General features: G+C 49.5%; 1 protein-coding gene across 1 annotated transcript in view; it reads left to right on the top strand.

Annotated features, from left to right (window-relative positions):
* The window catches only part of GABBR2 (gamma-aminobutyric acid type B receptor subunit 2), a 337904-nt gene that overhangs the window by 281298 nt on the left and 42593 nt on the right, over nt 1-14013 (top strand). The window contains exon 13 of the mRNA XM_037035951.1: nt 881-1003. Within this exon, the coding sequence (XP_036891846.1) occupies nt 881-1003 (123 nt within the window). The remainder of the gene's footprint in view (nt 1-880; nt 1004-14013) is intronic.

Here is a 14013-nt window from a genome sequence, read left to right as displayed (position 1 = left end):
TTCACAGTGCAATAAAGATATCATAAGCTGCAAAGAGGGATGGAAGTTATATTTCTTCCTTTTATAGTCCTTCATCTCAGTTCAACCCAGCCAACTCCCCATGGCGTGCCAGGCCCTGCTAGGTCCTGAGGGTACACAACTAAATGTTTACTGAGGAGGGCAGGTGTGGATACAAACTCGGTGTCATGTCTGGTCAGCGCTGTAACTATTGGAGGGTGTGGACTCTGGAGATAGGAGGACCTTGGTTCAAATCGGGGCTTTACCACTTAGTAGCAATAGTATACCCAGCTAGTTACTTAATCCTGCACTAGCCTCAGTTTCTTTACCCATAAAATGGGAATAATAATATGTGTCTTTATATAAGAAATGATGTATGGAAAGGGTCAACCCAGAGTCAGGCACAGAGTGAATGTTTGTTAAATGATAGCTGTTCTTTCTGTGGTTAATGTTCATGCTACTATCACTGCTCCCGGAAAGTGTACGGACGGTCTGTTGGAGAAATTAGTTCTGCTGTGGGTATGAAAGGGACTTCATGGAGGAGGCGACAATGGATCTGGATCTTTAAGGACTATTAGGAGTTTGCCAGACTGAAAAGAAAGAGCATTTCGGCAAAAGAACCTGCCCCTAAAAGAGGGGCGGGGCGAGGGTCACAGCGGGGCCACAGACTAGGAGTGGTCAGACTTCCTGAGAGGAAGAGGAGAAGTGGCCAGGCCAGGCTCAGGAAAGACCGTGAATGTCAGGCAGAGGAGCTTGGCTGATATGTCCTGTGGATGACGGAGAGTCTTGGGAGATTCTCAAGCCGAAGGTGACCCGACTCTCACCTTCCAGCTGGGAAGCTGCCTCTCCCATCCCCCACGCCTTGCTCTCGCCCTCTCTGCAGATCATCAAGGACCAGAAGCTGCTCGTGATTGTCGGGGGCATGCTGCTCATTGACCTGTGCATCCTGATCTGCTGGCAGGCTGTGGACCCCCTGAGAAGGACGGTGGAGAGTTACAGCATGGAGGTAAGCGCCGGCCACCAGCAGGAGGGAGGCCTGCGGGACGCTGCCCCCAGACACACAGGGGCAGAGGCAGCCCGTCTGCTCGGCCGCCCAAGGTGCACTGCGAGAGGAGGAACCGAGGTAGTCACGGGGGTGTCGTCGTCACAGGTTCACGTGGGCCACGCGCTCCATCAGGAGCACCTCATTAGTGCTGCTCCCTTCCGTCTGAGGCCTGTGTCATTTCAGGAAGGCCAGGTGTAAGGTCTTCCCTCCCGGTGGGGCGGGGAATGGTGAGAGAACTTGTCTAGGTGTGCTGATGTATCTGGAATGGGGGGAAATTCGGGCCGCTGAAATGAGTGTCCTTCCCACACATTGTAGAAACCCCCACTTATAGGCTCTATCGATGGGTCCGTTTTTATCCTCTTCCGTAAAATAAGTTCCCCGATGAGGTGCGCTCGCGAGCAAGCGTGCCGAGAGCTCCTTTGCGTTACTCTGTGATTTTCAAAGTGACGTACAATAGACTTATTGTCACACATTTGACATCAGAAGTTTGTTGTTGAAAATTTTTTTAATGTTACATAGAAGCATGAGTGTCTATTGGGACAGTGTTGCATTCAACCTTGGCCCCGGCCCCCTGCAGTGGTCTTCCTGGGTGCTCCAGGTGAGGGAAACTCACAGTGAGGGGATTTGTGTTTTCATCGGTTTTCTTAGTTAAACATGCCTTTGTCAGAGGGAGCCAGCAGAACGGGGTGTGCTGAGTGTTACGGTTGTCCTGTGGAGTAGCAGATGCTGGTGAGAAAACTGGAATCTTCTCCAGTTCTTCCAATTGTTAGGGAAACATTTTTGTGGATTTTAGAGTGAATTCTTAAGCTAAACTGGAAATGGTCATTTTATGCATTGGGGACAGTTTATCCCCTTCTAGACAAGAAGGTTTTCTAGCAAATAAAATGCCCAGACGCAATTGTCTGGAGACAGACGGAGGGATTACTCAGCCTGGTGAGGAATGATACGGCCGGACCAGTGGCTAAGGCGCAGTTTCTGACAGCGGGGATTTAGGAAGGAGAGTGAGGGCTGGGCGCCTCCTTCTCGTCACCTTCGGTGTACATCCTGAGAGGGAGCAGAGCTGCCACTGGCTGTGCCCTGGATCAAGGGGGCAGGGACTCAGCCAAGGTCACTGGGGTGGACAGGCGGTTTCCAGAAAGGAAGTGATGTCTGGTCGCCATTCACCTGCACAGGAGGCAATGGGGCTACGTCACCCCCGGGTCCATCCCGAGGGAGTTCCTCACCCACCACCAGGATTTGGAGATCCAGTCAGGGTGTCCACGTGAGGGAGAACTGAGCTGCCATTGGCTGTACTGGGTGGTGACAGTCTCAGGCAGTCATGCTAATGGCAGGAACAGTGATGGTGGTGTCGATAGCTAGCTTTGTGTGTTAACTCACTGAATTCTCACAGTGACTCTGCGGGAGAGGTGTGATCTTGTTTTAATGAAGGGGAAACGGAAGCCCAGAGAGGTTATATAACTTACCCAAGATTACCCAGCAGGCCAGTGGCAACACCACTAACTTCCCTCTCACCTACTACCCAACCCTGCCTTTCAATGCATGACAGCGCTTTGCGGTTTTGGGGGGCTTTCATAGATCTCTGGGCAAGGGCCCAGGACATAGAAAGGTTAGAAAGGCCAAACAGAGCCCATGGGAAGACCTGGAGCAGGGGCAGGTGGACAGAAACCAGGCCCAGCTGGCTTGATCCTGAGCCCAAGGGCAGGCAAGTAGACAGGATGCTGCTACCTCCACTCAAGGTTAAGGTGGGGGCTGAGTATTCACTGGGGGTATCCGAGGCTCCGGCAGTGGCGGGGGGAGGCTGCGGCGCTGGAGTGACCCTGAGTCAGCAGACTCCGGAAACGGGCTCAGGAAGCCTGACCCCTTGGACCATTTAAAGGAGATCGGTCTTGTGGCGTCTGACTCATGCAAGTGATGGTTTGCTATCAACACCTTCCTTCTCTCCTTTCTTTCTATAAGCAGTTCTAGGCATAGAGCCCTCGCCCTGGCCGGACCCTGCAGGGCAGTAGTTCTCAAACTGAGGAGCTGCGGGGGCCCAGGGAAATGCTTGTCTGTGTAGATGAGGAAACTGAGTCCGAAAGGGGGAGGGTCCTGCCCAGGGCATCCAGACCTCCCGAGGCCGGGCTGGAGGGGATCGGGCTCTGGCTCGCAACCCAGATGCCCCGTCTCCGTCTCCCTGTTTGCCTCTAGGTGTCTGCTGTGATTGCTCTCTAAACCTTTTCTGGACTGCTCCTCTTATTCTCTTAGTTTAGGGTTGCCCTGTCCCTGTTGCCATGGTAGCAGAACCCCTTGATCAGCCGACCCACAGGCCTGTTGGTTTTCCACCAAACAGCAGTAAGCTGTCAGTTGTTTTCTGCCATCCGCAGAGCGATGGTTGATGCCCAAGGGTGAAATGTCCTCAATTCTTCTTCAGGGGCTGTTTTTTATAGGCCCCCCAGCGCGAGAGAAAGTCTACACTTAGGGGACAGTACTCCAAGATCTACCCTCACCTGCCTCAAATGGCTTAGATTGCTCTGGATATTCTGAACTCTTCAGGATTCCAGTCACAGGCCTTGCTCTGTGTTTCATTTTCAAGCCTGTTCCCATGCTTCCCTCCTTCTGGAACCTTCTTCGACAAGTAATGGAGCTTCAATACCTGGCCCCTGTGTTGGTACATGTCCCTGAGTGCCTTGGCTCCTCCTGATTTTCAAACCTGCTCTTATCTGCTCCAGGCCCCAGCACCCTGAACATCCTCCGTGGGGCTGCTTAGCCCGCTGTTAGCCTGTGCTGAGTGCCTCCCCGACTGCCCCCCTTCCCCACTGGACCACTTGCTTCTTTGGGACAGGGCAACGTCAGAGCAATCTCCCCCAGCCCAGCCGCCCCGCACGCATCTTCCATCTTCCACTGCGGAGACATGGCCTTTGATTTTGTGGTGCCCACAGGCCAGTGGGGGCTAACAGACAGTAACCTGCAGACCAATAAGCATAATTATTTTAGGTCCCATAGATACTAATAAAGGAGCAGGATGAAGGCTGGAGAGTAACAAAGGATCGATGAAGGTGATTCTCCCAGTGAGAGTGCACACAGGTGTCCAAGGCGCAAAAATCAGATGCTGAAGTCCTCCTGAAGGCGTCTGGCTGCCACAGCCTCATCCATTCTTACCTAACAAACATTTGCATAGCTTCTGTTATGCGCCAGGTGTACTTTCTCTCAGTCTATGTCTTGTCTTTTCATTCACTTAACATTGTCTTTTGCAGAGCAGAGTTTTTAAATTTTAATAAAGTCCAACTTTTCAATCATTCCTTTCATGGATCATGCTTTTGGTGTTGCATCTAAAAACCCATTGTCAAATCCAAAGTCACCTAGGTTTTCTCCTATTATCTTCCACAAGTCTTAGAGTTTTACCTTTTACGTTAGGTCTCTAATCCATTTTAAGCTAATTTTTGCGAAAGGTACAAGGTCAGTGTCTAGATTCATTTTTATGCACATAAGTGCTTAGCTGTTTCAGCACTGTTTGTCGAAAATATTGAGTTGGCCAAAAAGTTCACTTGGTTTTCTTCTTCTGTAAGATGGCTCTGAGAGCACATAGTTGTCTTTAACTTTATTCAAAACAATTTTGTTAGATTGTATTGTGACAGCTGTCATATCAGTGTGCATTTTAAAACTTATCCAAATTGGTGAATTTTTGTGTAGCCATTTTAATATTGAAGATGAAAGAAAATGCATAACACTTTCAGCATATTATGCTTCATTATTTCAAGAAAGATCAAAACACAACAGAAAAAAAAAAAGATTTGTGTAGCCTACAGAGAAGGTGCTGTGAGTGAGCGAACGTGTCAAAAGTGGTTTGCAGAGTTTCGAGCTGGAGATTTCTCGCTGGCCGAGGCTCCCCAGTTGGGTAGACCAGTTGAAATTGATAGCAATCAAATCAAGTTATTAATGGAGAAGAATCATGTGGGAGCTAACCGACATATTCACAGCAACCAAATCAATAAAGTTACTGGTGAAAATGAAACATGTCTCTTATTTTACAGGAAAAAACACACGAACTTTTGGGGTAGCCCAATACCATCCTTCTCCATTGGATCAGCTTTGCATCTCTGTCAAGGATCAGTTGGCTGTATTTTCATGGGTCTCTCTCTGGGCTCTTTATTCTGTTTCACTGACACCACACTGTCTTGATTACTGTAGTTTTTTTATAGTAAGTCTTGAAGTTGAATAGTGTCAGAGTTCTCGACTTTGTTCTTCAGCATTGTGCTAGCTGTCCTTAGTCTTTGCCTCTTCGTATAAACTTTAGGATCAGTCTGTTGATATCCACAAAGCAACTTGCTTTTTGATTGGGACTGCATCGAATCTCAGGAGACCACGCTGGGAGGAGAGACATCTGAACAACGTTCTTTGGAGTCTTCCTGGCCATGAACATCAAATACCTTCCCATTTAAGTAGATCTACCTTGATTTATTTCCTCAGAGCTTTGTAGATGTCCTCACACAGATCTTATACACATTTTGTTAGATTTATGCCTGAGTAATTTGGGTCTTGGTGCTAATATAAATGGCATTATGTTTTTAAGTTTGAATTCCAATTGCTCATTTCTGGTATAAAGGAAAGCAATTGACATTTGCATATTAAGCTACTGTCCCCTACAACCTTGTTGTAATTGCTTACTAGTTCCTGGAAGGGTTTTCTTGGTTCTTTGGGACTTTCTACTTAGACATCTGCAAACAATTTTATTTCTCTCCCTTCTCAATCTGTGTACCTTTTATTTCCTTTCCTTTCCTTAGATTGTCTTTTTGTTGTGTTAGCTGGGACTCCCCGCACTGTGTTAAATGGCAGTGGCGGGGGGGATGTTCTTGCCTTGTTTCCAATTTTAGGGAAAGCATGTAATGTCTCACTATTAAGCATGAAGTCATTATCTCATTGTTCCTTAAAGACCATATGTCTATAAAATAGCTTTGCCAGCCAAAGCCAAGGGTGCCTTTGGGGAAGTGACAGGAAGAGCAGAAATGGTGCAGGCAGAGCCGGGTTGTCAGGGACCTTGTGTGCTAAGCAGAGAAGTTAAAACTTCAAAATTAAAGACAATCAATAAGGGAAGTGATCAGATCTTCCCTGGCTGTGGGGTAGGGACAGATGGAGAGCAAGGTGGGGGCCCAGAGATGGTTCTTACAGTCACCCAGGCAGGAGCTGATGTCACCTTAAAGCAGGGCAGTTGCAATGGGAACAAAGAGAAGTGGGTGGATTTGTGAGAGGGACCCAGAGGGGGCAGGACAGGGAGGCAGCAAGGGCAATGCCCCGAGCTCTGACTCGCTATCGGATGGAGGGTCTCTTCACTGAGACAGGGTGCAGAATGAGGAGCAGGTTTGGGAGAGAACGGGAGGGGTTCATTTCTGAGCAGAGGGGCTTGGGAGATTGGACACAGGGTCCTAGAGCACAAAGGAGCAGTTCGTCCCCGAGATACGGACTTGGGGGAGGGGCAGTTAGCACACTGAGAATGGGAGCTGAGGGAAGGAGCGTGGTCCCCCAGAGAGAGGAACAGTGAGAAGTGAAGGTGGCCTGACTGGAGCCCTAGGAACCGTGAAGCAGGGATGGGGACAAGGGCAGAAGCCAGGGAAGGGGACTTTGCAGTGGTGTCGGAAAGGAAGGAGGTAGCCAGGAGGGGGAGCCATCCATGGGCGGAGGCACGGGAGCGAGAACAGTCCATGCACCAGGGAAATTTGAGGGAGGAAGGAGAAGTCTCCAGAGACAAATGCCCTAGACAAATGCTCTTGGCAGGGACTGACAAGTGCCCTACGCGTGGCTTGGCCCCACACTTGTGCTCCGTGCTCCTTCATTGCACCTCAGCCTTTCCTTCCTCTACTTCACAGAGTCTGATGAGCAGGTTCGATGTGTCTACATTTTGTATGTAGCAGGCGGGGATAAGTCTGCCAAGCATGTTAAAACAATTTTAAAATATAATTTGTTTTCTTGGGGAAAAAATTCTCCTTTTGAACACCTTCTGCAACGGTGAGGAGGTGTTGAATGTACAGGTCTGGAGTTCAGCAAGAGGTGTGGGCTGGGATGGGGACTCGGATACGGTCCTTGGAGATGAGGGTGAAAGCCTTGGGGGGCACGGTGGCAGGGGCCATATAGATGGAGAAGAGAAGGGGACCAAGGGCACTTCAGTCACACCAGTGCTTGGGGATCAAGGAGGTAGGAGGGGACAGCACAGAAGACCAGTGAGGAGAGGCGCAGAGATAAGAAGAAAATCAGACGAGTGTGGTGCCTGGGAAACAAAATGAAGAAAGTGTTTCAAGAGGGAAGTTTTGATGAAGTGTGCCAAATGCTGTTTTTAGATCAAGTAAGATGAAAACCGGGAATTGACACTGTGTTCCTGTGTATGTGTGTACACTGGTGGATGGCACTCTAGGTGGCCAAACACTGCACGCCCAGGAGAGCCACAGGGCAGCCACCGAGGCGGCCTGCCCTCCCTGACACCGACCGTCCCCCCGCCTGCTTCCCAGGCAGGCTGCAAAAGAGACCAGATTTTGTGTGGCACCCTCACCCACGGGAGCTGTGTGCAGTGTTCACTCACAGCCATGGTGGAAGGCTGTCTCCACAGGCTGCCAAGCAGCCTGCCTCCAGAATTCTGGGTTCTGCACGCTGGGTTCTGCATGCGGGGAATTCTGGGTGTCTGGCCGTTTGGGCAGTCATCGAGTGAAGGGCAGTTTGGGACTGAGGAGTATTTCAAACTTCCCTCTACATTCCATGCTGTTACCATCCTTTTTTGTGGAAGTAAATGGGAGCTTTGGAAGTCATGGACTACACTTGGCTTTGAACTGGTGGCTTATTCCTGCTGTTTCTATGGAAACAGATACTGGAAGAGACAAATATATAGAGTTGTAAATAAGCTTAACTCTTATCTTCTAACCCCCTCTACAGTTGCTCTAAAAAAATCTGAAAGCAGACACTTTCTAGAAACATCTGGAGTTTTATAAAGCTTGTCTAAGCCCCATCTCCCACTGTTCATTCTGAAATGAAGGGATTGTCAGAATGGCCAGGGTGGGATGAGCACTGAAGGTCAAGATCCAGTCCACCCTGTGGCCACCCTGCTCACAGGCAGCCGGTGGCCATAAGCTTTGATGCTAAGGGTCACATTCCAGGTAGTGGCTCACCACTGCCAGCCCTGGACAGTGGGTCAGGTCTTTGTCATTCATAGTCATCCATGGGGTCGTGAATGGCCAGGCTGGGGCCCTGGCCAGCTGCAGACCAAGTTCCAGGCAGGACGGTCCTCAATGAGGACCTCCAGTGGGTCTATTGGTTGAGGTTCACCCTGGTAGCTGGACCACCTCCTCTGAGGAAAGGGCTGCACCATCTGAAGCAGTGATCATATCCTTCTCCTGTTTAAAATGCTCCCCGTGTCCTGGGGGGAAGCACGCACACAGCTGTACAGGTGGCCCACGGGGATCTGGCCCCTGGCCCTCCCTGGCCTTATCTCTCAGCCCCCCTCCCACTCCTTGTGCTCAGCCCTCCTGAGCTATTGCATTTGCACCATCGTGCTCTCCCCTACTCCGGGCCTTTGTGCATGCTGTCCTCTCTACCCAGAACACCCTCCTTCCCACCCCAACATGCTGTCTTCATGCAAAAAATTTCTACTTGATCTTCAAGAGGCAGCTCAGAAGCATCTTCTCCAGGAGGCTTCAGATCTACAGGCTGCCTTGGGTATGTCTGCCTAGCCCCCTCCCCCACCGTTTGCCCCTCACCTGGCCATATTGCTGGTAACTACCTGTCCATGCATCTGCCCCCCACTCTACAACCTCAAAGGCCGAGGCCATCTGTGTGTCCCCAGCACCCACTGACAAGGCCTGGCTCAGAGTACGTGCTCAGGAAATATTTATTAAGTTGTTCCCTCTGCCTGGAGCTCTCTCCCCAGGCCGCCATATGTCCAACTTCGACCCATCTGTCTGGGCCCATTCAGCCGATGCGCCAGGAACTGTCTCTGCCGAGTCTCGGTTTGGTTTGATATTACTACCCTCACCTTTTATCAAGGGCCCACTTATGGGGCTAAAGCTGCCAATTGAAGAATGATTCATCATCTTCTACAAAGGATTGTTGTTCGGGTTGTGACTTAGTGCCCCTGAAATAAAGGACCGCAAGATAAATCCTAGCGGACTTTAGCACCAGGAAATGGGCTTCGCGCACCCCATGAACCCATGCCTCTGTCCTTCCTTCAGTCAGGCAGCCAGGCAATCAAAACTGAATGGGCCACTCCATTTTCTTTCTAACCGTGGCTGCCAGAAAATCGGAGCCAAATTCAACACAATGACCATCTTATCTCAGGATCCTGGAGGGTTATCTCTACTGCTGATCTGTGTCTTTATTTCTCTAACTGTCCTGTGTGTTTGGACTTTTACTCTGTGCTGCCTGGGGCCCTTGGAGAGAGGGAGCAAGATGTGATTTCCAGATTAAGTTATTCAAATGAGAACGCTGGGTGAGGTTTAATTGGAGTGATATGCCAGAGAGACAGTTTAAGGATGTCCACAGACGTTTGCCTTCTGGCACAGGGCCCAGCTCAGCGCGAGCTGCAGGTGGCGTTGCAGACCTGGGTGTGGGGCGAAGGGCTCCACCAGCCACAGCCGTGTCTCTGGACGTCTCTTAGATATGTGAGTGATTGAGTTTTATCTCACGTTCCTTGTTGGTGTCCCATGTGCCTTTTGGAGGCACCCAGCCTCTAGAGGCCCCTCAGGACACAAAAGACACAGCACCACTGTTACAGAACAGGAACAAGGCGGGTCACGATATACTGTTATTGAAAGGACCCCCTACTAGGTTCACTTATTTGATGCTAGAGGAAAGACATCTCTCAATGCCAGAGATTTGTGAAAAGGAAAGGAAATGTTTATTTAAAGCTATACAGACTTAAAGTAGTGACCTAATGTCTTCATCAAAGTATCAAAGTCCTTTTGGATACCCACAAACGCCCACAGTGCTTCCTTCTCCCCCTGCCCTAATTCAGGGTACCGAAACTCAGGAAAAGAAGCACACACCCGTGATTCAGGCTGCTGGCACCATCGGCTGTGTCACCATCCAGGCAGGATCTCCAATTAATCCAAAGCCATGTGGCACCTTCTCGTGGCCCATCAACAAGAGTCTTTGTACCCATTTTCTTCCAGGCAAAGTCTCTCCTGCTTCCTAAGCCACGTGGCCAAGGAGTGCAGCCCGAAACCGTGGGGTCCTCACCCTCACCAAAGCCGCATGGTTCTCTTTTCACCAAAGTTGCGTGGGTCTGCACTCTGGCAAAACCACATGGTTCTCCCCCAGCCAAAGCTTCATGGTGATTCTCTCTTTGCATGGCTGCAGGGGTCCTCACTCTGGCCAAAGCCTCATGGTTCTCTCCCCAATGGCTGCCACGTCTGGGTTTAAATCCCTGCACCAATCCTCCTCTGCAGGCCCATTTCCGACTCCTCCCACAATCGGCTACATTTGCCAGCACTCTCATATCCTTCCAGCTTTACTGGGCTGCCATAGTGAGTCTGGGCAGGCGTGGCCCCATGGCGTGGAGCCAATCATCTCCAAGCTCTCACACAGGCGCTGAACAGGGGGAGTTGCCTCTCAGTTAAGTCTTAGGTGGAAGTCACTTCCCTCCCCTTGGCTCAAAGCATGGCCACCGCTATTTAACATATCTGTTAAAGGTTATAGATATGTGAAATGACCATGCCAGAGGTTGGCTGCAAAGCTGTTGCTATGCAAAACAGCTCTCAATGGCCCTGCTCCATGTGTCCCTTCCCCCAACTCAAACCTGGGGGGAAGGGGCGAGGACATCCTATATATCTTTCTAATATTTCCTGGACACCTTGAGTTCTGAACCCCATTCCAAATCCCTATTTGGGCCCCCCTCTTGGCCGCACCCTGTTACACCACCATGGGCACTAAAGGACAGCCCTGAGGTGGGACACTCTGGTCTCTACTGTCCGGTGCTCCCCAGGGGATGGGCTGTTGACTAGAAATTCTGAAGTCTGTGGAAAACAGAGTGTGATCCTGGCACGGTGCGACTGCTGTGTGTCCTGGCAAAGCCATGCCAGTTCTTGAGCGAAGACAGCTTTCCCTTTTGGTGAGTGTTCCACACATGTCAGCAAAACACAGGCTCCGGCACCCGCAGAGACATCCCCTCTTGTTTTGGGGGGCAATTCCAACCAATCCACCTCTCTGGACATGGTGCGCCGGCCAGGCGCTCCCTCGGCCCTTACGGGGCTATGATCTGAGGCTCCCTTGAGGACCTCGGTCTAGTGGGCCCACGCGCAGTGGGCTGCTACCACAGCGCCTTCTCTGTGACGTAGGCCTGCAGGCGCTTGGTGTTCAGTGGGAGTTACTGCCCTGAGGTGCTGGCCTCACTTTTCTAAAGTGTGCACTCGACTGAGTTTGGATTTCAGGCCCCACAGAAGGAGAAAAAGTGAGAGGGAACGTGTACTAATCAGGCATGTTAGGTTTTGCTGTGGTAACAACAAAAGAGAAGTTCAACGGATTAAAACAATAAAGGTTCTTTACTCACCGTAACCTGTGTGCAAGGAGGGTCAATGGCAGCTTGTGTGCACAGCATGCTAACTCCAAGACATAGCTGGAAGGGGGCATGGCACAGGGTGCATTGACTGTGAGCGTTTCCACTCCAAAGCGTCACATGTCACTTCCACTTGTACTTCAATGGCCAGGACAAGCCAGCTCTCCACGCATGAGTTCAGTGGGGCCGGGAAGCGCAGCCCAACAGCACGCCCAGGAGAGAGAGAAGCAGGTACGGATGCTCAGCTGTAACGGGTACTGTAGCAAACAGCCCATCTCAGTCCTATCACCGTCACAAAGCCTGCCACACCCACTGGGAAGTGAGCTTCCTGAGAACTCGGGGAGAGGGATGGCTGCATTTCATTTACTGCTGTATCCCCAGCACCCGGAAAAGTGCCTGGCCCATAGTACACGCTCAGTAGGTAGTATGAGTTGAACACTTGGATAAATCAGGCCATAGAGCCATCTTATGAAATCAGTGGGGTGTTCTCTGAGGAGTTCTGTCCTAGTCCTGCAGACCCGACCACCAGTCCTGTCCCGGTCCGTCACAACCTCTGCCCATCTCCACTGCGACCCCTGAGGCCCAGAGCACTGGGCCTCTCTGGCATCCAGGAGGGGGCACTATGAGCTACAGTTGCACTTGACACACAGTGGATGAGGGGTTTGATGAGGTTAAACAACAGCCTTTATTGTTGAAGCCGTTGCATTGTTGGTTATTGTTGTTCATTGTTGTTGTTACCAAATCTCTAAGCAGACTCCCTGCCCCCGCTCACTGCCCCTCCCAAACACCACACACGGCAGAGGGGTCTTCCCTTGTTTTGAGGTGTAATTCACATACCATAAAACTCACGGTTTTAAAGTGTACAATACAGTGGGCTTTAGTACATTCATGAGGTTGTGCAGCCATCCACACTATATAACTCCATAACATTTTTATCACCCTGAAAAGAATTCCGCACGTCCCCTTTCCTCAGCCCCTAACAACCACAAATCTACTTTATGTCTCTTTGTATTTGCCCACTCTGGATATTTCACATCAAGGAAGTCACGCAATGTATGGGGCTTTTTTTGTGTCTGGCTTCCGTCACCTGCAACGTTTTGGAGTTTCCTCCATCTTGTAGTGTGTATCAGTACTTCATTCCTTTTCGTGGCTGAGTAATATTCCCTAATACTAATATACCACATTTTGTTTAGCTGTTCGTCACTTGATAGGCACTCGGGTTGTTTTCACTTTTTGAGTTCCACTACTATTAAAAATGCTGCTATGAGCATGCACATGCAAATTTTTGTGTGGATATGTGTTCTCTGTTCTCTTGGGTGGGGGGGGGAGTGTAAAATTGCTGGATCATGTGGTAACACTGTTTAACATCTTTAGGAACTACTAAACAGGGCCCCAGTGGCTGCACCACTTTGCATTCCCTCCATCAATGTATGAGGGTTCCAATGACTCTGCGTTGTCACCAGTACTTATTGTTTATCTGCCTTTTGATGATAGCCATCCTACCAGGTGTGAGGTGGTATCCTGTTGTGCTTTGAGGACAATGATGATCAGTGGCTAAGGGTGTGGAGCATCTTTTCATGTGCTGATTGGCCATTTGTTGATCTCCTTTGGAGAAATGTCTGTTCAAGTCCTTTGCCTGTTTTTCATTGAATTGTTTGTCTTTGTGTTGTTGAGTTGTAAGAGTTATTTATGTATTCTGGTTACTAGACCCTTGTCAGATATGATTCACAAATATTTTCTCCCATTCTGAGTTGTCTTTTCACTTTCTCAGTGGCATCCGGTCACACACACACACACACACACACACACACACACATTTAATTTTGATGAACTTTAATGTGTCTGTTTTTTTTCTCTGGTTGTTTGTGCTTTAGGTATCATAGCTAAGTAATCATTACCTGATCCAGATTATGAGGGTTTATTACACTTGGGTTTTCTTCTGAGTTATGTGATAGTAGCTTTTATATTTAGGTGTTTGGTAGCTGTTGTTAACTTTTGTATGTGGTGTAAGGTGGTGGCACTAATTCATTCCTTTGCATGTGGATATCCAGTTGCTAAAGCACCATTTGTGGAAAAGACTGTTCTTCCCTCATTGAATCCTCTTCTAACACATACTGAAAATCAACTGAGCTTTGATGCTTGGCCTATTTCTGGCCTCCTGATTCCATCCCGTCAGTCCATTTGCTTGTCCTAAGCCGACACCAGCCTGTCCTGATGACTATAGCAGCTTTTGGTAAGAGTTGAAATTGGGAAGTGTAAGTCCTCCAACTTAGTTCTTCAGTGTTGTTCTGGTTATTCGGGATCCCTTGAAATTCCAGATGACTTACAGGATCCGCGGTTCCATGTCTGCAAAAAAAAAAGGTCCTGGGGTTTTCATAGGGATGGCACAGAATTTGTAAATGAGTTGGGAGGAATTTCTATGTGAACGGTATCAGTGTCCTGACTGGCTTCCCACATTCCATCT

This window comes from Sturnira hondurensis, unplaced genomic scaffold (assembly GCF_014824575.4).
Source record: "Sturnira hondurensis isolate 20B ecotype Veracruz unplaced genomic scaffold, ASM1482457v3 Scaffold0022566, whole genome shotgun sequence".
Classification (NCBI taxonomy): domain Eukaryota; kingdom Metazoa; phylum Chordata; class Mammalia; order Chiroptera; family Phyllostomidae; genus Sturnira; species Sturnira hondurensis.
The sequence above is the reverse complement of the archived record's forward strand: the minus strand, read 5'-3'. Positions and strand labels throughout refer to the sequence as shown.